This window comes from Petaurus breviceps, unplaced genomic scaffold (assembly GCF_028583685.1).
Source record: "Petaurus breviceps papuanus isolate PSGF00001 unplaced genomic scaffold, PetGlider_PUasm1.0 90822, whole genome shotgun sequence".
Classification (NCBI taxonomy): Eukaryota; Metazoa; Chordata; class Mammalia; order Diprotodontia; family Petauridae; genus Petaurus; species Petaurus breviceps.
Window position 1 is genome coordinate 6,448,473 of NW_027187351.1, and position 24,230 is coordinate 6,472,702.

At 37.6% G+C, this 24,230-nt stretch overlaps 1 protein-coding gene across 1 annotated transcript in view; it reads left to right on the forward strand.

Moving 5' to 3' along the window:
* LRRC1 (leucine rich repeat containing 1) overlaps positions 1-24,230 on the forward strand; it is a 184,856-nt gene that overhangs the window by 103,075 nt on the left and 57,551 nt on the right. The window contains exons 3-4 of the mRNA XM_069070632.1: positions 7,819-7,897; positions 16,349-16,438. Of these exons, the coding sequence (XP_068926733.1) occupies positions 7,819-7,897; positions 16,349-16,438 (169 nt within the window). The remainder of the gene's footprint in view (positions 1-7,818; positions 7,898-16,348; positions 16,439-24,230) is intronic.

Here is a 24,230-nt window from a genome sequence, read left to right on the forward strand (position 1 = left end):
GAGAGGGTGACTGTGTAGAGGGAGGCAACATGTTTTGTTAGAGAGGCAGAGCCAGTGAGAAATAGAGAGTGTGACAGAAAAAAAGAGATGAGGAAGGAAAGGAAAGGGAGAGAGGGAGAAACAGAGAGAAAGAGATAGACACAGAGAGATAGAGATGAAGAGAGAAAGAGACAAAAAAGGGGGGAAGGACATAAAAGGGGGAGGGGAGAGTGAGTGTTGGTTTTGAATTCCAGTCCTCTTGATGTTCATCTCTAAATTAATACATGGATACTTGTTCCATATACCTCCCTTGTTAAGGAAGTGCTTTGTAAATCCTAAAACCCTACTTTGAAAGGAGTAGCTTTTTTTTTTAAATTTTTATTAGAGAGTAAGGTAATGTTGCCAGAAGTGGGCACTTGTCTTACTGTTGCTCAGGGAGACTTTTTGTCCTGTTGCATCATTGGGCTATGTAAGTTTGGGTATTTCTTGGAGAACCTAAAATTCCCCTCATTAGGGATGTCTTAGTTACAGTTCTTGTTTGTTTCCCTATTGAAGCAAACCTTTCCTCCATCACCTGAAGATTTATTGAAAATTTTGGGAATACTTAGCATGATCAAAACATCCAAGACTTAGAGCTGGAAGGTACCCTGAAGGTCATCCAGTCCAAAACTTTCATTTTTCAAAGTAAGACCCAAGGAAATAAAATTATTTTCATGGAGCTAGTAAGAGGCAGAGTAGAGATTTACACTGTATGATAAAACCTCTTAAAATTGTACCAAAACTTACCAAAGTATTACCCAAGAGGTCCTTAAGTGTTCACTTTCCTTACAACATCCTTATCAAGTAGGAAGTGCAAGCATTTTTATTCTTTTTTTTTTAATTCATGGGAAAACAGAGGCAGAGAAGTTAAAGTGACTTACCCAGAGCCACTCAGCTTGTATTAGGCAGTGATTTGAACTACTGTTTCCTGACTTCAAGTGCATATGTACACCCACCCAAGGCTTGTTAATTTGAAGCATTACTAATTTGGAATTTCCCATAACTAGGTGATTACAGTTTATTTTAACTCTCAGAGAAGAAGTGTTGTTCTAGGCTTATTTTCCAATACTCAAACCTAGCCATGATCCCAACTAAATTGGATGAAGTTTGTACAATTGCTTTTTTTTTTTAATGACATTTATCAACATTGCCTCATGTGTTTTTGCATGTGTTAAATCTGTTAATGCATTTAAGCTTTGGATGGTATCTTATATGTAGCCCCTTCTTCCACCACCCAATGTCTTATAAAATATATATTTGATAAATATATAGTACAGTGGAATACAGATATTAAATGTCTTTGTAATAGATGCTGTGATGGGAACTATACCTGTCCTTTCATATTCTAGCCCAGGGTCATATGTGACAATTCAATTAGAAATTTATCATGCACCCATTAGGCACCATACACAGTATTAGATCCTGGGGATACCGTGATTTAAAAAGGACACAATCTCTGCTTTCAAGGAGTTTGCATTGTAAGGGGAGGGGGTAAAGGTAAAGGGGGTAAAGGGGAGTATGAATACACAGGTACTCAGGTAAGAATAATACAGGTTTGAGTGTGATGAGACAAAGGAATGTTCTAGCAGAGTTTCCTAGGAATTTTCCAAGAGGGACAGAATACTTTAATTGTGAGGAGATTAGACAAGACTTCATGGAGACTTTAGGGAGCAAGAATCCCTTGAACAAAGCCTTGAAAGTGTGACATTTAAATGTCACAAGAGACATAATTTCTGTGTAATTATCATTTTATTAATAATGTTAGCATATTACCAATAAAATGGATCAGTGACACTGATCATGGCAGTGGGCTTACAGTTCATATGCCCTTGGAAGAGTGGTTGTTCTTGAGGGTGGCAATCAACTCTGATTGTTTAACAGTTAATGAAAGATAATGAATATTATAATGAGGGGTGGATCTATTCTAATGGTGGATATTAACCTTGATTATGTCACTTCTGAATTGCCCAGCCCTGGGCAATCTAATCAAAGAATTTATCCCCACCCATACTGGTATAGAACACCATACCATTCCTTGGAAGTTTGGGTGGGGTCTGAACAAGATTGAGGAGAAGGTTAATTCAATCTTACTGTCCTTTAGAGACTGAACAACCTATAGGCTTCTGAAAACAATCCTGATCCTAATTCACTAATTGATTAATAATATGAGGGAGAAATAATAATTTCTCTCAAAGGAAGACCCCAGAATCTTAAAGTTGGAAAGGACCTGGTAGCCATTTAGTCTAACTCATGTCTCAGTGGAATCCCCACTCTTACATATCTGAGAAGTGATTATCCAGTTCTCTGCTTAAAGTCTTCCAGTGAGTGGGAAACTACCACTTCTCCAAGTTCCCCATTCTGCTTTTGAATGGTATAGTGGAAAAGAACTCTGGTTCTGGAGCAGAGGCTCAGGGACAGATTCCATCTCTTACGTTTGCTGCCTCTATAATCCTGGGCAGATCCGTTAGCCTTGTTGAATTTTGGATTCTTCATCTGTAAAATGAGAGGGGTACACTAGATGGCCTCTGAAGTTCCTTTCATCTCTTGGCTTATGGGCTGTAAATATTAGGAAGGTTTTCCTGACATTAAGCCTAAATTTGTCTTTTGGCAGCTTTCATCTATTGCTCTTCTTTCATTTTTCCTGGGTCAAACAGAACAAGCCTTGTTCTTCCACATGAGGCAGAGCTGAGGAATGGCAATATTTCAGGCATAGGGGAAGTACTGTACAAATATGCAGAGGTCACAGAGCATAGGATGAGATATAGTTTTGGGGTTAAAGCTAGTGGCCCAGTTTGGCTAGAGTATAGAGTTTCTGAAGGGGAGTAATGTGAAACAAAGCTTGAAGAATATGGAATAAAGAGCTTAATAAATAATTTGATTAGTCAGGTTTTATTATAGATGTCAATTCTGGCAATTGTTATTACTAAAACCTCATGTGAAAAACAGAAGGACCTGTAAAATGTCTTGGAAAATGACATTGGAGTGAAACCATCTGGCTTATGAATTTTTCAGTGAAAACTTGTGTAATATGTTTGAAATTAGTTGTATGTTTCTGCTTCCAATTTATGGACAGAATTGGTTTTCTTTGTTCCCACTTCCTTTTAAAATGATCAAATTATGTTAATTTTGGTGCTTCACTCAAGATTAATATAAGACGTATATAGTACCATTTAGCATTGATATCATAGGAAAGAGGTTAAATTCTTTTTCAGTTGTGTCTGACTCTTTGTGATCTCAGTTAGGGTTTTCTTGTCAAAAATACTATAATGATATGCAATTTCCTTCTCCAGCTCATTTTACAGAGGTAAACTGAGGCAAACAGTTAAGTGTCTGAAGTCAGATTTGAATTCAGGTCTTTCTGACTCCTGGCCTTGTACTCTATCCACCCCCTTAGCTGTCCATGGGAAAGAAGACTTGGGTTTAAATCCTACCTCAGATGCTTACTAGTCTCCTGACGTTGGAGAGTCACTTAACCTCTTTGGAGCTCAATTATCTCATCTGTCAAAGTAACAGAGTAGACTAGATGGCTGCCAAAGTCCCTTCCAGGTCTACATGCTTTGGTTGAAAAAATGATTTCATTTATGTCATTTGAGTATATGACATAGTCTGCCATATTATGATGTGGGGGGGGGTGGCACCCTGTAGTTTGTGATTTTACTAGTTTGAGTACTTCTGTGAATATGAGTGGTGGTCTCTTAGTTTCTCTATGCTTTAGACAGTCTCATACATTGTTGTGGGAAAAAAATTAACACATGGTGGCCAACCTTTTGTTGATGAGCCTCTAAGAATTTATCATGACTGGCTTTGGACAATAGAAATACATTCCATCACTGGCCCTTTCTTGAAGGCTTACCAGTGGGGCAGAACCTGCCAGAATTTAGACATAATTGGCACAGCCTTTGAGAACACAGCATCCCCTTCAAACCATGATGAGGCATTGTAGTACAGAAGAACTCTAGTTGAGGACGTTATAATTTCTTTGTTAAAAATAGTAGCTAAACCAAAACCCAAAGAATTTGACATCATAGTACTAATGAAAATTCAAGGAAAAAAATGACACAATTTTTAAAGGCTGTGAACACTTAAGGACCTCTTGGGTAATACTTTGGTAAGTTTTGGTACAATTTTAAGAGGTTTTATCATACAGTGTAAATCTCTACTCTGCCTCTTACTAGCTCCATGAAAATAATTTTATTTCCTTGGGTCTTACTTTGAAAAATGAAAGTTTTGGACTGGATGACCTTCAGGGTACCTTCCAGCTCTAAGTCTTGGATGTTTTGATCATGCTAAGTATTCCCAAAATTTTCAATAAATAAATATTCTGTCAGTGACCTAAAAAGTTTTTTTTAATTATTAAAAATATTTCAATCAAAAAATATTTCTTTTCTTTTCTTCTACAATCACCCCTTTCCCCCATTGAATAAAAGAATTAAGGGAAAAAAACCTTTGTAATCAACACACATAGTCAAACGAAACATCAGTCGCATCTAAAATCTGCTTCTTGAGAAACATCAGTCGCATCTAAAATCTGCTTCTTGAGTCTATCACAATCTGGCAGGAGGTGGGTAGTATGTGTCATCATTGTTCTTCCCTTGGAAACACGTTTGGCCATTACATTTGTGATCTAAATGTCTTAACACTCTTATAGAACATCATCAGTTCTAGAAGATCATCAGTCTTCTGTTCCTTTCCAAACTAGATTTCCTTCAAAGTCTTTCTTTAAAGACTGGGGAGTGAAGGAGAGCCCTGAGAAGTGGCCATTTTTTTTTTAAAGCAAATTTGGCCATGAAGAGGAAGAGGAAATGAGTAGCTGAGTGGGATAGAAAAATAAAGGGAAGATCTTTTTTTCTTCTTTTTTTTTAAGAATAGCAAAACTCTCATGTTATACTAATGCCTTCTCCCTTTTAGTTATTTCCTATTTATCCTGCCTATAGCTTTATTGTATGCATTTGTTTGTTTGTGAGCTCCTTGAGGACAGGGATGGGCTTTTAGATAATTAATAAATTTTTATTGACTGACTATTCAAATGGGAAGGAGCTAATCTTACAGGAGAAATTGAAGATACATGAGAAAAGAGAGATGACTTTGTCTTGAAGTTTTGGACGAGAGGGGAAAGAAGGTATTAACTAGTCAATAAGCATTTATTAAGCACCTTTTCTGTGCCAGGTGCTGGGGATACAAGGACAAAAATTAAATAATTCTTGCCCTCAAGGAACTCACATTCTTTTGGGAGAAACAAATATATATGTAAACAAATATATTCAAAATATGTGCAAGAGAGCACTGGGAAGGGGTGATTAGGAAAGGCAATGTAGAAGGTGGTGTTTGAGCAGAGATTTCAAGGGAACAAAGCATTTTGAGAGGCAAAAATGAGGTTAGGGTGGGGTAGGGACAGTGAGTATGAAGATACATAGTGTGGCATATGGGTTAGTAACAACAAGTAGGTAGATTTGTCTAAACTGTAGAGTTCAGGAAAGAGATAATATTGTAAAATAATACTGGAAAGATACGCTAGGGGCAAGTTGTGAAGAGCTTAAAAAGCTAAGTAAATGATAAGATAGTTGGTCTTAGAGACAATTATAACTATCAGGGTTTCTGAATAAGAGCATGGCATGATCAGACCGTACTTTAGCAAAATCACTTAGGAAATTATGGGGAAGGTATATTGGAGGAGAGAGATTGGAGTTAGGAGGAGACCATTTAGAAGCTGTTTCCATGGTCTGAGTGAGACATGATAAGAGCCAGAATTAGTGTTTGGTGGCTTTGTGAATGCGGAGATAGATTTTTAGGAGGAGATTGATTTTAGAGATATTTTTAGGGTGCAAAGACACTGGTAAAATTATTAGTCCTAGTGAGTAGAAATATCTCTTTAGTGACCTGAAGAAAGGAGATGCGGGAGTGTGATGATGGATGAAATTAAGTTAGAAAGAGTGGAGGAGGGAGAAGGGGGTCTGATGTAGTACAGATCAGATGGTTTGGGAAAGACTCCCTCTAGAAGATGAGATTTTAGTTGGGACTAATAGGAAACCAGGTAAACCAGTAGGCAGAGATGAAGAGTAAAATATGTAGCTAAGCCAGGGGTCCTTAACCTGAGGTCTTTGAACTTGGTTTTAAAAAATATTTTGATAGTCATATTTCAATGTAATTGGTTTCTGTTATAATCATTTGTGTTTTATTTTATGCATTAAAAAAATATCCTGAGAAGTGATCCATGGGCTTCACCAGACTGGCACTACTCAAAAGAAAGTCAGGAATCCATGGTCTAGGTCATGTTTTCTTTATGAGACAGGAGTTTGGTTAACAGCAAGAGGAAAGAAGAAAAGTTTTGAGTGGAGAATAAGATAGGTCGTCCATAAATGATTGTTAAGCAGCAGCTAGGGCTCAGCTGTAGCTATAGGCCATACTTGTGGTAGGTAAAGTCAGCAGGACCATGATTTTCACCTAGTAATGCTTAGTGAAATGAAATGGTAGAATTAACAGTGGCAAGAAATTCTGGGATAGTACCTAGTGACACCTAGTTATTGACTGACCATGGGCAGGGGGAGAGATGAAGACTGGATATAGATGTGGGTAAAGCTAGAAGGGGGAAAGCAATTATTCTTGGACAAGGTGGTTGAGTAAAGAGGAGGTTTAATGTGAGTGAGAAAGTGAATGGTGGAAGGAGAAGCACTTATGATAAGAGCAGAATTTCGAAGTTCAGGATCATGATAGTAATGCAAAGAGATGGTGAGGGATGTTAGATGCTCTTCATAATCTAGCCCCCTCCTTCCTTTCTAGTCTTTTTACAACTTATGACCCATCGTATGCTCTTCCTTTTGGTGACATTGGCTTCCTTGCTCTGTGAACAACACACTCCCATCTCTTGGCTCTGGACATTTTCTTTGACTGTCCCCCATTCCTGAAACGCTCTTCCTCCTTATCTCTGCCTGCTGGCTTCCTTGGTTTCCTGTAAGTCCCAAATAAAATTCTGCTCTGGGATGCTTTTCCCAAACCTTCTTAATTTTTGTATTTTCCCTTTATGTCCTATTTTCCTCTATATGTCTTGTTTATTTTATTTTTTTGCTTTTTCCTCCATTACATTGTGGACTCCTTGAGGGCAGAGGCTGCATTTTGCCTCTTTTTGTATCCCTGGTTCTTTGCACAATGCCTGGCACGGAGGTGATGTTTAATGAATGTTCATTGACTGACTGAGAGGCCTAAAGTATGGCCTTGCCTAGGGTGTGCCTGAAATAGGAAGATGAGGAGAAAAGGTAGTTTTGGGGACTGAAGGGGCTCAGGAATTTTGTGGTCTGGTAATTAGAGAGGGATGAGGGATGCCTACATTAATATTGAATTCCCAGAGGATAATGGCAGGAGAATGAGTGGACAGAGGCTGTGAGCCAGGCTCTTAAGTCATTTGGTAATGATGGTGGAAATAGCATGAGGCCAGGAAAAACTTATTTGGCTTTCTATTTTAGCCGCTTTACCATGTTAATATTTAACATGTCAGAAGCAAATTTATATTGTTGAAATGAAATGCCAAGAGGCAACTTGTAAAAATATATGGAAACTCAGATTTTGTGTCCTAGCAAAGAAATATTTATTAAGATGACTTTTGAAATAGTAATCTCACCTTTGAAAATCCCAACCATTTAAAATATTTTCACTCTCTGGTATCAGTCAATAGGGGAAAAAATACAAAATATATTTGTTTGGTTTTCATTTTCCCCAAATCCATCCTATGTTTATAATATACCGTATGGTCTTGCTGGCAGTGAAGATACATGATAGTTATTTCTTTTCTTTCTTTCTTTTAAACAGATATTCCTGAAATTCCAGAAAGCATCTCATTCTGCAAAGCACTTCAGAGAGCTGACTTCAGTGGAAATCCATTGACGAGGTGAATTGTCTCTTTTTTTCATTAATGTGACCAAGCTAAACTCCAAATAAAACTCAGTATTGTTTTTTATAATTCATATGTTGGTTAATGTGACAGTTTTCAGCCATATCAGGAGCTACTGACTTTTAAATTATTTTTATAAATAGCATTTCACTTAGCACATGCCAAATGGTGGAAATGGAAAGGAGACTGGTCTATTGATAGAAATTATTGAAATAGAAGAAAGGAGGAGCAACATGGTAAGGAGAGTAAAATACATGTTGGGAAGAATCTGTATAAGGAATTTCAGTAACTTGTAAAACCTATACTTAGAAATGGGAAATAAGTATATTATATTTTATGTTTTATTTAAAAATATTAATTAGCAAGTGTCATGGAGCATACTGTGCAAATGGGAAGGAGCCAGTCTTGAAGGAGGGACTATGGAACCCTAAGAAGATAGAACACACAATTCTTTTTAAAAAAATTTAATGTTTTATTTTTTCCCCAATGACATGTAAAAATAATTTTTAACATTTGTTTTTTAAAATTTGAATTCCAGATGTTCTCCTGACTCCAAGCCCTCCTCCCTTCTATAGCAAGCAATTTGCTATAGGTTATATATATATGTAATCCTGCAAAATATATTTACATATTAGGCATGTTGTGAAACAAAACACAGATTTCACATTCCTCCCCCCCCAAAAAAGAAAAAAACCAGCACCAAAGCATGGAAACAAAAGTAAAAAATAGTATGTGTTGATCTACATTCAGACTCCCTCAGTTTTTTCTCTAGAGATGGATAGCATAAGTCCTTTGGAATTGGAAAATGTGATTCTTGACCATAAGGAGTTTGCTGCCTAGTTTTGTTTATTTTTTGTTTTTTCATTTTGGTGGGGGGGCACTCTGAGAGGCAGGGCAATTGGGATTAAGTGACTTGTCCAAGGTCACACAGCTAGTAAGTGTCAAGTGTCAGAAACTGGATTTTAATTCAGGCCCTCCTGACTCTATGGCCATTCACTGCACCACTTAGCTGCCCCCTCTCTAGTTTTTCTAATAAAAATCATTCTATTTGAAACATATTGTCTGTTTCTTCAGATTTTCTTATAATTTACTAGTAAGTCTTCCTTTAACTCTTAAAAATATCATTTCCTTATTTAAACAGTCTTCCAGTGTTTTCATTGGGTTCATTTCTTCTCTCCCTCCCACACCCCTTTGATTAGCAGCAGCCTTCAGGTTGCCCTTCCTGGTAGGAAACAATTGGTGACTCATGACAACTGTCTTGAGGCCTTCCTGTCATCCTCATCTTACTCATACTAGTAGGGGAACAAAGTGGTGAAGGAAGTGGGATTTACAACCTGAAGACCTGTTCTTGCTCTGCTGACCTTAGCCAAGTCATTTGACTTGTTTTCCTTTACTTATCTGTGAAATGAGGAGTATATTATGAACCTCTTTGGCAGGCTGGTGAAGCCTATAGACCCCTTTTCAGAAGAATGTTTTTAAATGCATAAAATAAAATAAATAGGATTACAGAGGAAATGAATTTTGTTATGTAATTATATATTATTCAGGTATCATTAGAAATATGGATATATTATTGTAAATAGTGCTAAACTTAATGATTCTATCATTTGGGGGTCTCAGTTTCCTCATCTTTAAAATGAGGAGAGCTAGATTCTGTGATCTGTAAGGTTCCTCCTAGGTATAGCCGCTCAGTTCCGTGAGGTTGACAAGAACTTCCTCGTTCATCCAAGTCTAGCCTCCCAGCAGATGCATCATTCTGTAACAGCCCCAACAAATGATCTTGCTTTGGTCTTGGAAACCAGTGACTAGCCATTCATCATTACCCAACTTCTTACTATGTCCTTACTACTCCTTCACTATAGTCTATTTTCTTTTTCTTTTTTTTTTTTTAAAGCAATTGGGGTTAAGTAACTTGCTCAAGGTTACACAGCCAGGTGTTTCTGGGTGGATGCTAAGTGTCTGAGCCCTGATTCTATCCCCCAGGTCATCCCGACACTGGGGCTGGTGCTCTTACTCTCTGTGCTACCTGGCCTCCCCTATTATAGTCTATTTTCAGACAGTACTAAGAATTAGGAAGTTTTATCTTATATTAAGCCAAAATCTACCTCCTTATAACTCCTCCCCATTAATACTGATCCTGGCCTCTGGGACCACATAAAATACTAGAGACCTTATTCACTTGATAGGCCTTCCCATATCTGAATAAAAATAATCAGTGATATTTATATAATGTTTTAAAGTTTTTAAAGTGTTTTACTTCTATGATCTCATATGAACCTTATAGCAACCCCATAAGATAAACTCTATGGATGTTATTACCTATTTTACTGATGAGGAAACTGAGACTCAGAGGTTAAGTGATTTGCCCATGGTAACAAAACTGGCAAGAGAATCAGGATTTGAATCCAGATTTCTCCTGACTCCATGGCCAACTCCCCCAGGAGTCTCCTATGCCTTCAATACTGAGGCACTAGGCAGGTCATTGTAAATGATGATGATGATAATAGAACACTTTTAGATTTGCAAAGCATATGTTAATTCATTTGATCCTCAAAATAACCCCTTGAGGTAGGTGCTGTTATTATCCCCATTTCACATGTTGAAGAAACTGAGGTTTAGATGCTCTAAATATCTGAGTCACAGTCACAAAGCTAGTAAAGGTCTAAGGCAAGATTTGAACTCAGATCTTGATTCCAAGTCCAATACTCTATTCTCTGAAACACTTAGCTGCCTCACATATAAAAATAAATAACTAGCCTCTATGTAGCACTTTCAGGTTTGCAAAGTGCTTTACACATATTATCTTAATTTTATCCTCACAACAACCCTGGGAGATAGGTGCTGCTATTATCCCTAGTTTACAGATGAGGAAACTGATGCACACAGATTCAGCAGCTTGCTCAGAGTCACAACTGGTAAGGGGATGAGGACAAATGTCAACTCAGGTTTTCCTAACTCCGGTGTATATATTTGGCTCTGGAATAGTGATAGAAGAATCAAATTGAGAAGGGCCTTCTTTTCTGCCTTCCATTGAGCCCCCTTCCTTTATCTTAGTATCACCTTTTTTTTAGCTTTTTGGAGGTCAATTAGGGTTAAGTGACTTGCCCAAGGTCACACGGCTATTTTTTGTGTTAAGTGTCTGAAGCTGAATTTGAACTCAGGTCCTCCTGAGTGCTCTATTCACCGTACCACCTAGCCTCCCCTTAATATCACTTTTCACATCCATTGCTTATTACTTCATTCTCTCTCTTTTAAGATCCCTACTTGATGGGATTTTCTAATTATCTTTCCTTTACCTACCCTCTACATAGATATAAAGTATCTCCTTGCTGTTGTAGAGGGAATTCAGCCCTTGAACCTCTATCAAGCATAAGTATATGACAACCTAATGTATTTTTTTAATCCATCCTCCTTCCCTCTCCCATTACATATTCCCTTCCCAAGATTTTTTTTCTTATTTTGACTTTCATTGGTTATTTTTCAATAATAAATAATAAACCACAGGCATTGTGGTCTGACTTTAGGTCTATTACAACTCTAAAAGTTTGTGACTTGACCAGTCCTTTTTCTCAGGTTTGCTGCTCCACTGACCTGAGGCAGCTTGGGAAAACAGAAGGGCAGAGTACATTCTTTTGCTCTTGGATCTTTGCCTCACAACACCTACAATCTCCTTCATCTGTTTTCTCTTCATTTTCCAATTCCCCTTGAAATCCAATTATATTTTTCTTGAGTAATGAAGATGATTCGCCACGATCTTAAATATTTAAAAATTAAAAAAAAATTAAATATATCACATAGATTGAATTTGAATTTTAGTGGAGATGTATTGATGGCTAGAAGGCAAGTTTTTTTGAGACTAAACATAGTCTTTTATTTTGCCATCCCCTGGAGATACAATGACTTAGAGGTAGAGTGGAGTAGTGGCTAGAGAGTTGTCCTCAAAGTTGGGAAAATGTGGGTGCATTTCCTACCTCTGAAACATACTGTGTGTGTGACCTTGGACAAATTGTTTCTGGGGTCTACTGAGCTCCACACCAGATTAAAATATAATTGGGAATGTTTAACAAAAGAAATAAAAATACAATAAAAATTAATTTTTTATTAATTTGTTAATTTGTGGTATTCTAAATCATTATGCCCTTGAAGGGATCCCTTTCCATATGACTTTCATTCCATTGCTCCAGGTAATTGTCTTAGACTATAAATTGTAGAGAAGGTGCCAACATGCATTGACAGGGGGAGGTTCCTTCTCCAGGAGTTCTTTATGCCAATAAAATTTCAAGGCCAGTCTCAGTCCCTGTTTTCTATTTGTTTTCTAATTCTCCTTAAAATCTGACATTTCTCTCAACAAATGATTATTTTAATTATTTGAAGTCGATACATTGGATTTAGTAACCTGATTGGGTGTAGTTTATCCTTTGTTCTTGAAGAGGACCATGACATCAGGGAGATGATAACTTGCAATTTAATTTGATTTGAGTGAGGGAGCGCTGTCCAAAGTCACCAGCCTCACTTTCTCCTCCAGAGTCATCTGGTTCCAGTGGCCAGATATTGTTCAGGATGACTGGAGAAGGCCCAGGGATGTAGTGGGAGACCTTGGTCCTTTTAAGCTAAGGTCTTTCCAGGTTCATACTTTGAGTGAATGAATAGGTCTCTTTAAGAAGTGAGTTAAGGGATGGCCACTTTAATAAAAAAAACAAAAACAAAACCAACTACACAACCCTCAAAAAAATGGGAGGAGAAGACCCTCAGGGTTGCTGGCCAAAAGAGAAACATTTACTATTTACTTTCACTCTGAGCCAGGATGGAATATAACTTCCTCGAGAGCTAGAATTGTTTTTGGTTTATGTGTATTTACCCAAACTGTGTCCAGCAGCTGCCTAACAAATGCTTATCAAGTGGTTTTTGTTTTTTGGTTGTTTTCAGATGTTATAGTAATTGAAACTTTCCTTTTCTCAAGTGAATCAAGATAAAGTTGCCTTATGCCCTTGGATGGATTGCCTTTGAGGAGTGTTGGCTTTGCTACTATATGTGCCTTTTCCCATTTCTATCTTGAGAAGGCCTTGCTGTCAGAAAGCTACCTACAATCAGTCTTCTTAAAAAAACACATTCATGATTTAAAAAAAAAATCATTTGGTGATATTGTAGTGGAAAGAGAATTGACTCTGGAGTCAAAGAATCTGGGTTTAAATAGGAGCCTTGCCATTTAATGATAATAGATTTAGAACTGAAAAAGGATTTTAAAGGCTTTGAGCCCAGTCACCTCATTTTACAAATGAGGAGCCTGAAGGCTAAGAATAATTAAGGGACTTGCCAGAGGTCACATAGGCAGCCGGTATCCAACCTTGTATTTGAATCTTAGATCTTCTGACTCCCAGTCAAGCATACTTTGCACCCTGCCACAGGAAAAGGCCATTTTGCTACTCCCTTGACTTCTTGGGTATCTCAGGTTTCTCATCTGTAAACTGATCTGGACTAGGTAATCTCTAATAGCTTTTCTAGCTCTAAATACATGAATACTACCCTCTTAAGAAACCTTCAGTGGTTCCTTTCATCCTTGAGTATAAAATGCAAGTTTCTTAGTCTTACATATAAATCTTCCACCATTTAGCTCCAACCTGATTTTCCAAATATTTCTTGGTGCTCCTTTTCTTGCATCCTCTTTGTATCCACCAAATTTGACCCAGGATTATCTCTTTCTTCTTCATAAATTTTCCTTCAGTGACTAGAATGTTGTCCCGCCTCACTTCTCTCAGAATTTTTATCAATCTTCAACTGGCCAGATTTGAAGCAGGTACCATGTACAGGGAGCTGGGAATGTTTCAATGCCAACAGGTGGAGAAATTGTGATTCTGCTGCATGGTGGAAATTCTTTCCACTAATCCAGATCACTGCCTTCATATAGATTATAGCTTTAGAGAACTGTCTGAGCCTTAAAGAAATTAAATAATTTGCTCATATTCAACTATTAAGTATTAGGGGCAGATTTGAACTTAGGTTTGTTTGACACAACGTTCAGGCCGGTTTGTCCATCTCTACTCCAATTTAAGTTCTTCGAGGTTTGGGACTGCTTTATTTTAGATCCCTTAAAGTAGTTTTCTGCACAGAGGAAGTGCTTAATAAATGTTTGTTAAATTGAGTTGTGTGGTGAAATGGTAAGAGCACTAGATTAAAGTCCAGATTATTGGGTTAGGATTCTGTTCTTTGTCACCACCTTTTTGACTTTGGGCGAATCATTTCCCTTTTCTAGGCCTTGATTTCCTCCTCTGTAAAAAATGGGGCTTGGGAAGGAGAGAAAATCCGACTAGCTCATCTGTAAGATTCCTCCAAGCCCTGTATCTGTTATTACATGAGTAACTTTTTTATTATTAAGGTCATCTTTTCAGGTGTTATAAAAATTGCACTTAAGAGAGATGATGAATGGGATACAGTGTCAAGAAACATGACGTGCAGTCAGAACACCTAGGTTGAAGTTCAAACTCCAACCCTTAAAACTGTGTGACTAGAGTCAGATCATTTTATTTCTGACTCACAGTAGGTGAATAATGTTTTCTTGGTGAGAAAAAGCATTTTCGAAACTGGAAAGCCCTGTCTAAAGTCAAAATGACCTGTTCTTAAGGATTTCATATTTTACATTCTATATTTTCATTTTGGGGTCAGCTAGGTGATGCAGTAAATAGAGTGCCTGGCCTGGAGTTAGGAATACTCCCTCATCTTCCTGATTTCAGATCTGGCCTCAGAGACTTACTGGCTGTATGACCCAGAGCAAGTCACTTAATTCCATTTGCCTCAGTTTCCTCATTTGTAAAATGAAACAGAGAAGGAAATGGCAAGCCACTCCATTATCTTTGCCCCATATGGGGTCACAAAGAGTTGGACTGAAACTGGAAACAATGCAACAACAAAAACAAATATTTTCATTGTAATTAGCTACACTAATCTGAAAAACAGTAGTGTTGGCTAAAGTTTTTTTTTAAGTGAATGCTGGAATACAAACATAATTTTCCTCAATTTGTTTTAATCACACATTGTTTCATTGTATATAAGGACTTGTAAGAAAGCAAACAAATCTTAAAATGCTTAGGAACAATGGAATTTTTGTGGTGTTTTTTTCCCCCTTCAATTAAGTTGGTTTTTCCTCTTCATTCTGGTAACCATAGAAATGTTGAGACTTGGGTTCCTTTATACATTTTCAAAGTACAGAATATTTTTATTTAAAGAGTCCATAGTCCTGTTGTGAGCAAGAGCAGTACAGGAAGTTTCTTCTGGCAGAGCATTATAAAACAAGGAATTGTCCCAGGTGATTGGCAGTCTGTACAAGTGAATTGAAAGCAGAAAAAAGAAGATAGTCTTCGGCTGTCAGCCGATCAACTGTAGTAAGCACTAGCTTTGCAGTGGGGATTGAAAGACACAGGAAGGAAAATGACTAAGACTTTGCTCTGTGATTTATGAAAATCTTGTGGGCTGAGTGAATTCTTGATTTTCATGCAATAGCTACCCTATATTTCTCTGTCAGTAGTCTATCAAAGGAAAAAAAATTAAATATAAACAGCTTCTTCACTTTTTTTGTTTTGGATGGAGGACTGGACTTGGAATCAGGAAAGCTAGAGCTTGAATCCCAACTGTGCTATTTGCTGGCTCTGCTACCATGAGCCTCAGTTTCCTCATTTCTCAAATGAGGAAATTATCTTTTTTTTTTTTTTATAAAGCAATCGGGGTTAAGTAACTTGCTCAAGGTTACACGGCCAGTTATTTCTGGGTGTGGTGCTGAGTATCTGAGGCCGGATTTGATCCAGGTCATCCTGACCCTGGAGCCAGTGCTTTTACTCGCTGAGCCACCTGGCCGCCCCGATTATGAACACTTTCAATGCCAAACAAAGGAATTAGAAATTTTTTTCTAATTTTTTCTAAATTTTTTCCTAAGCAATTGGGGTTAAGTAACTTGCTCAAGGTTACACAGCCAGGTGTTTCTGGGTGGGTGCTAAGTGTCTGAGCCCGGGATTCAATCTCCAGGTCTTTTCAACACTGGAGTCGGTGCTCTTACTCACTGTGCTACCTGGCTGTGCCAGAGGAAAGTATCTTACAAGGGTTGTTATGAGAAGCAAAAAAAAAAAAAGTAAAGTGTTTTACAAATATAAAAGTGCTATAGAAAGAAATGCCAGTTATTTTCATTTTAGAAGCCTGTTTATTTTTAATTTTTGATTATTTTCTAATTAACCAATTTACGAGTATTCATTGAATCCTCACTGCTGCTACTAGTTTTGGGTCTAAAGGTAAGAATATGTCTGTAAAATCCTTGTTTTATACTTTAGTTGGATCGCCTCTCTTTAGAACAAAAACAACAAACAAACAAAAACTGTATTTTATCCTAAAATAAATTGTGATATTTATGTTGATTGTTTCAAGTACTTGGAGAACTTCTGACTTAACTGAGTGTTTATATTTTAGGTTACCAGAAAGCTTTCCTGAATTACAGAATCTAACATGTCTTTCTGTAAATGACATCTCACTCCAGTCCCTACCTGAAAACATTGGCAAGTAAGTTCTTTATACAGACTCTGCATCATAGACCATAGAGCTTAGGTCATTGAGTACATTTTTTTTCTTTCATAAAGCTGTCTGTTTTATACCAGCCAGCCATGCTTGGCTATTTTTCAACATTTCCAAGGCAGATTCCAAGGCAGATATACCCCCATTTTTCAGACTCTAGCTGCCACAAATTTTAAAGTAAGTATTATTGACATGAAACTGATTCCTGGAACGGTGTCTGTGGCAGGGAAAATTGAATGAGCCATAATGAAAAGAACATTGAACTTAGTGTCAGAAGATACAAATTCATCACTTAATTTCTCCACACCTCACCTTCCCCGTCTAATCACACTTGCATTATCTGCCTGACAAGGTTTCTCTGACGCATTTTAAAGCACTATACAAATAAACTTTGAGCCCCTGTCACTGTTATTATTAGGGAAGTTAAGGAGTTTTGCTTTGAGCTGGTATCAGGTCATCAATAAATATTTGAGAGTGAACCACATAGCTGGAAAGGAGGAGTGAAACTGGCAGACTTGGGCAAAAGTTTGCATGAACATTATTGGAGGAGTTGAAGCCTTAAGAGTAAATATCGTATCTTAAGGAGGGGTTATACTTAGTGGTAGAAGCCTTTTTTTCCAGAAGTCAACAAGCACTTATTAATCACTTACTGTGTTCCAGGTCCTATGCTAAGTACTGGGGATGCATAGGCAGTCTCCGCCCTTAAGGAGCTTACATTCTAATGGGTGAAGATAATACATAGGAGAGCAAAAACAAACAAACCAGGGTAGGGGGAAGAGACTTGGTGGCATAGTGTGGAGAATTGAAGGTTGGCTAGTCTGGACCCTTCTTTAAAAAAGAGGTTTCTGTAATGGTAAGGGAATTTGATGATCTTCCCTATACCTTAATGGACCTCTAGTAGAACCCAACCGGAGGGGCTTGATTGGGGGGAGGCTTGTTTTTCAGGAAGGTCCACACTTTTTGTTACCTTGTAATTAGGCAATGGGTCACAAAGGTTGTACTGTTCTCAGACTCTGAAGAAGTGTATATATACTCTTGAGGTGAGGTTTTGCTTTGGGGCTCACTTATGAGAAGAGTTGTGTGATTTGGCCACATGAGACTCTGGGCAGCCATTTTGAGCCCCCTGGTTTTGAAAACCCAGATGTTGTTGCTTCTCTCTCTGGTAACTAACTATATATGTGTGTAATGGTCAGACAGCTAGAAGTCTGTTGGTCTGTTTAACTGTGTTATTTTTCTCTGTATTTTTTGTCTGCTTGTAATTTCTGTTTGTATTTTCTGAAATTCAGGGTGCTGACTTTTTCCCCTGAACTAAGTGAATTATGTGTGTGTTTAATTAAAAATTGGTGACCCCTTTAAAATTGCTTTACTTTAGTAAAGCAGATCAAAGAACCTGTGCTAGCAGCCATCCTGGCTATGCTAGGGTACTTGCTGTTATATTTACATATGCCCAAGGGGCTATAAAACTGTGCATACTCTTTGATCCAGCAATAGCACTACCAGGTCTGTATTCCAAAGGGATCCTAAAAGATATACAAATATATGTACAAAGATACTTATAGCAGCTCTTTTTGTGGTGGCAAAAAATTGGAAATTGAGGGGATGCCCATCAATTGGGCAATGGATGAATAAGTGGTATATGAATGTAATGGAATACTATTGTGCTATAAGAAATGATGAGAAGGCATATTTCAGAAAAAACCTGGAGACTTATGTGAACTGATGCTGAGTGAAATGAGCAGAACCAGGAAAACACTGTACACAGTAACAACAACATTGTGTGAGGATCAACTTTGATAGACTTAGCTCTTCTCAGCAATACAATAATCTAAGACAATTCCAAGGAACTCATGATGGAAAATGCTATCCATATCCAGAGAAAACTATGGAGTCTGAATGCAGATGGAAACATACTATTTTTCTCTTTTTGGTTGTGTGTTTTTGTTTTCTCTTTCTCATGGTTTTTCCCTTTGATTCTGATTCTTCTTTTACAACATGACAAATGTGGAAATATCTTTAAGATGATTGTACAAATATAACCTATATCAGATTGCATGCTCTCTTGGGGGGGGGAATTTGAAACTCAAAATTATATAAAAGTGAATCTTGAAAACAAAAAATAAATTTAAAAAATTTAAAATAAAAAAAAATGAGGTTGCCTGAAAAAAAAAAAACAAACAAACCAGCCCCACCAGTGGTAGAAGGGGGCTGCAGGGGTGCAAGGAGAAGACATCTGAGACTTGTTAGTGAAGCCAGGGAATGAAGTTCAGAGAATGAAATTGTGTGATAAGAATCACAGAGTTTGATGACTGGGAGGGATCTCAGTCATCAGTTAGTCTAACCGATACATGGAATTCCCACTATAATATAACCACATATGTGGCTATATAGCTTCTATTTGAAGACTTCCAAGGAGGGGGAATTCTCCAGTTACCCTTTTTTGGATTGCTCTTGTTGTTAGGAAGTTTTGCCCCATATCAAACTGAAATTCATCTCTTTGCAATTTCAATTAATTGCTCCTCAGTTCTGCTCTTTGGAGTCAAAGAGAATAAGTCTCAGGAATCCTTCATATGACAACCCATTCAAATTCTTGAAGACAGCTCAGATTTTCCCCCAAGTCTTCTTGACTGCCACTTAAATGTGCCCAATTCTTTTCAACCTATCCTCATATGTCATGGATTCAAGATCCATCACAATCCTGGTTATTCTTTTCTGGATATTTTCCAATTTATTATCATAGTTCTTAAATGGAACATGATATTCCGGGTGTAAAGTTCAGAGTGACTTAATTTAATTAGCTTATCAGAACTTTAGTCTAGTATTGTTAGAGTTACAGTAAGTCTCCCTCCATAGAATTAATTTTGTATATCAAATTGTATCTCCCAAAACATACCAAAATAGCCTTATGTGATACATATTACCTAGTTTCTAAGTCTTACGAAGAACATTTAGTATGCTATTCTTTCTTGCATAAGCTTAAAGACTAAAATAATTAATAATAATAACTAGCATTTATAGATTGCTTTGTTTTCAAAGTCCTTCATAAATGTTATTTAATCCTCACAGAGATCCTGAGTGGTAGGTGCTATTGCTATCATCTCCATTTTACAGATGAGGAAACTGAGGCAGAGATTAATGACTTGCTATGGGTCACACATGTGTCTTAAGGCCAAATTTGAACTCAGATCTTCCTGACTTAAGTCCAGTGTTGTATCCATTGTGCCACTTAGCTTCTTCCTCAAAACAATAATACCGGAGCGGCCAGGTAGCACAGCGAGTAAGAGTACCTGCTCCAATGTCGGGATGACCTGGGATCGAATCCAGGCTCAGACACTTAGCACCTACCCAGAAACACCTGGCCTTGTAACCTTGAGCAAGTTACTTAACCCCGATTGCTTACAAAACAAACAAACAAACAATTATACTAATAGATGATTAAAAGGGAACCATTTGAAACCATAGAAACCTTAACACCCTGGAAATTCATTCTACCCCTGGAATACTACTCATGTTGATAGTACCCTGTGTCCCTGTAGCCTCTTCCTCTGATTGGCTAGTTCCTTCCACAACCTCCATTCTAAGGAGGATGCCCAAGCCAGCCATGTCTTCATCCCTCTCCAGGTTGTGGTAGACTTTGTCTACCATGCTCCTGTGTGGGTACCTCTCCCCTTTTTAGTTTCTTTTTATGTAAGTGCTTGAAGGCTAGGTATTGTTTCTTCCTTCTTGTATTTGTATCCCTAGTGCTTAGCACAATGTCTACTACTTAATAAATGCTTCTTGATCTGACTTGATAGAACCCTAATTTATGTACAAGTGTGATTTCTTTTAAGCATATTTATAGTACTTTGTCCTTCATAGATATTTAATTTAAAGATTGTGGAGTGAATGGAATAAAAAAGTGAGAAACTTGATGAAGTCAACTTAATAGTACAGATACAATATAGGCATTTCTGTATTTATGCTCAAGATAAATTCATCAAAAATTATCTGTTTCATGTAGGATTCTTTTGAATAGTGAAGTTTCTTAGTGAATTTAAAATACTCAATTAACAAGAAAATTTGGTGTATTTGGTTAGCTGATATTTATTAAACATTTACTAAGTGCTAACTGCTTGTAATGGTAATAAGAATTTGAAGATCTTTCCTGCCCCTTAATAGGCTGAATGTGATCACATGAAGCCTGTGGTGGGAGGAGCTTGCTGAAAGGTAGAGCAGAGCCCACAGGAAGCTGGGAGTCAGAGCAGCTAGACTGTAGGAGTGAGAGGATGCACCTAGGGAGACAGCTAGGCTTATGAGTATTGGTTTGTTGGAAGGCTAAAGGATGATGTGGCTCTCTGCTGCATTGTGGTATATTAACGTCTGTGTTGCTATGATGGATTCGGTTTCCTGGTGTTGGGATTCGTTTTTCTGGTGTCTGAATAAATGTTTTGCTTCTGTATTATATGTGGACATTCTGTTATATTTTGCAATTGAGAACTATGCCAGCATATTTACAGTTGCTGTTGGTGCTGTGAATAATGCGTTGGTGTGATACCACTCTGTTAAATGCTGAGGATTCAACTACAAAAAACAAGATGATTCCTGTCCTTAAAAGAACTTATATTCCATTATGAAAAGACTACTGATATAGAGATTGGCATCCAATGATTTAATTTGGGAAGTCACTGGGATGCTGAGTGGACCCTGAGGCCAATTGATTGACATATTTCCCCAGCCTGGTAGTGTTGACTTAATTATGGTTCCAGGACTGGAAGGTGGGATATTGCTCCTGTGAGAGAGCAGGGAAACATGACATGAAGCTGGTTGGAGACAGCAAACACTATACTGATAGCTGTAGTGGCTGTGCTTTGTGGAAAGAGATATAACAAGGGTGAGGCCAAGATCCCAGGGTGCCTAATTTGGAGGGCACCATCAGTACTTTCCAGTCTTTCAGCAGTATAGAAACAGCAGAGCTTGGCAACTGTTGAGCAAGAATAGTTAGTCAGAATAGGAAGCAATCAGATGGTCAGCTGAAACTTCTCCCTGCTCCTTTCCAACTGAGGGCACTCTCCATGGTTCCCTCAGGCCCAGAAATTTCTAACTAGAACTTTGCTCGTGAAACAGGACCAAGAACTTGCATTTCAGAGCCTCTTACTAGACTGAAACACCCTGGAAGGCCACCTGCCTCTTACTCCCTCTACTAAACTGCCCAAACTAGTCGGACAGCCCTTAACATCTCTCTCCCCTCTATTCATTAAGCCTCCTGATAAATCAGAAGAAAAACAGCCAATTCCTTTAGTCCACTATCCATCCAGACAGTGACTGCTGATTATATGGATTTACTCCTTTTATTATATATGCTGCTATGGTTGAGCTTGTTCGTTTATTTCATTATGTATAAATATGCATATATGCATATGTATGTATATACATGTATATTTGTATGTGTTTGTATGTGTATATTTGTGTGTGGATCTATATATGAATGTATGTTTCTGGATCACCTAACACTTCAAGGTGACAGGGAAACTTGCTTTATAATTCTCTTTGTAGTATACTTTCCTCAATGTCACACTCACATTCAAGTACTAAATAGATGCTTGTGACAGTGCTTAAAATACCAACACTTCCACACTCCCTCTTGCTGTCAGAGGACAGAAATATGCCTTGAAGTTTCCTTTCTGCCTCCTTCAGAAGCTCTGGAAGAGTAGTTGCATACTCTTGGTATAGCCTGTGACATACCAAAGTATTCTTCATGGGAGACTTTTATTTTCACAGACACTCTTGAAAATAACTTATTTTGTTTTATGTTTCTGTTACCCAGAAATGTGCAAACATTTCCTTTTTGTGAAACTTGGATGGATAATACTTTCAGAATAGGCTTCCAATTGTTCATACTTACTTCACTGCTCTTATGAATGGATTTAAACATTCCAAAATAGCATTCTAGTGTTGTAAAATGTGTTATTTATGAATCAATCATAAATGAAGTTAGAGGCCTAAATTTGCTCCAGAGAAAGTTAACTACCCGACTTCACCATCCAGAGTGAAGTTAACCTATTCTTGGAAGTCATTTCTGCTGCACTTGATTTGGATACACTCCTCATTGCTTAATTACATTTTCTTGTCTAAGAATAGCATTCTTGAACTTTTAGTTGTAAGAATTCTACATAAGTAGAAGGATTTCCCAGGTGGACTGGCCCAGTAATTTTTGGCTGATTGAACTGGAGAAGAACAGTCTGAATTTTAGGCTCCTACTGCCTTTGGGAGTGATAACCTGAATTTTTGCAGACTTGCACTATGAGAACTTTACTACTCTAGCTAATAAGATGCAGGTTCTTTGAGATGTTAGCACAGCCAAAGGCTGACTTGGCCACTTATGTACACGGTTAAGATGACTATGAGTTGAGGAGAGAGACAGAGACAGAGAGAGAGAAAGAGGGAGACAGAGAGACAGAGACAGAGAGAGGGACAGAACCAGAGAGACAGAAAGAGAAAGAGAGAGAGGGAGGGAGAGAGAATTCCTTTCCCAGGACTTTCACCATGTGTAAAAACATTTTTTTGTGGTTTAGATTTGCCATAAAATAGTTATTATTTAAAAAATAAAAGCATACTGGAATTTTATTTTTATATGTTTCAAAGCAAAATCACCAAATGGAAATTCAAAACTGTTGGCACCCTATTTTGAAACAACTAATTGGCTAATGAAGTAATGGGTAAGCACAAATAACTTTCTCTCTCCAAAATAAGATCTGAAAAAAAAAATCTACTGCCTTTAGGCTTTTGTTGAATTTCTAATAGTTTAATTTTTTTTTTTTTTAGTGTACGGTTTGTGTATTTGGATGATACTGTCTACTGTTCTTTGACTTTCCAGTTCTCCAAGATTTCTTGGCTTCCAAAATGGGAAAAAAAAAACTCAAGTGGATTAAAAGTATTTTATACATAGTGGGGAACAGATGTAAATTCTTTAAAATCACCACTTCATCCAAACCTGGAAATAGAGCCTTAAGATTATAGTTTGGCCTACAATCTTATTTAAAAAATATTGCAACTTTTGAAACTGCTTTTGTGAACTTTGTAAACATTTAATTCTAGAGTGTCCTAATAAGTTTTAAAATTATTTGGGTGTGGAGCAAGGGGATGGAGAGGGAATAGGGCAGGGAAGAAGGATAAAGTCATATTCTTTGTAGAGGACAATGGAAACTTTTTAACATGGGTGTACGTCACTGTCATTTTTCAGAAGTTGAAGCATATGTGATGGAAAAGTTCAGTCATTCAGCTTCATGGCATGGCATCACCCAAGTCTCTGCTTCTGTATTTGGAAAGTTGTTGGTTTTCTCTGTCCTCTATGTGTCATATTCTAGCAGAGGTGACTGGTTAAGTCAAATGCAGTTTGAATATCTCCTTCCCTACCTTTGTGTGCTTCTCTCTCCCTCTCCCTTTCCTCCCCCTTTCTTTCTCCCCTCCCTCCAGAAGAAACACTGTCACTTTTAGTGAATAGAAAGCTACCCTTGAAGATTTGAGTCACCTCTGACACATTTTGTTGAACTTATTTAATAACAGTTTGGTGTAGCAGAACCTGGGTTCAAGTTCTCAATACTGGCATTATAACTCTGGCAAGTCATGTAATTTCTCAGGATTCTAGGCAACTCCCTAATATTCTAAGTTGCAGAGAAGGTGCTGACCATTAATAGGGGGAATTTCTGGGTGTCCTTCATACCAATGAAATCATAGTTTCTGTCCTAATCCCTATTCCTCTCCCCCGCCCCCCATATACTATCTTTATTTACCTATCTACCTTTAT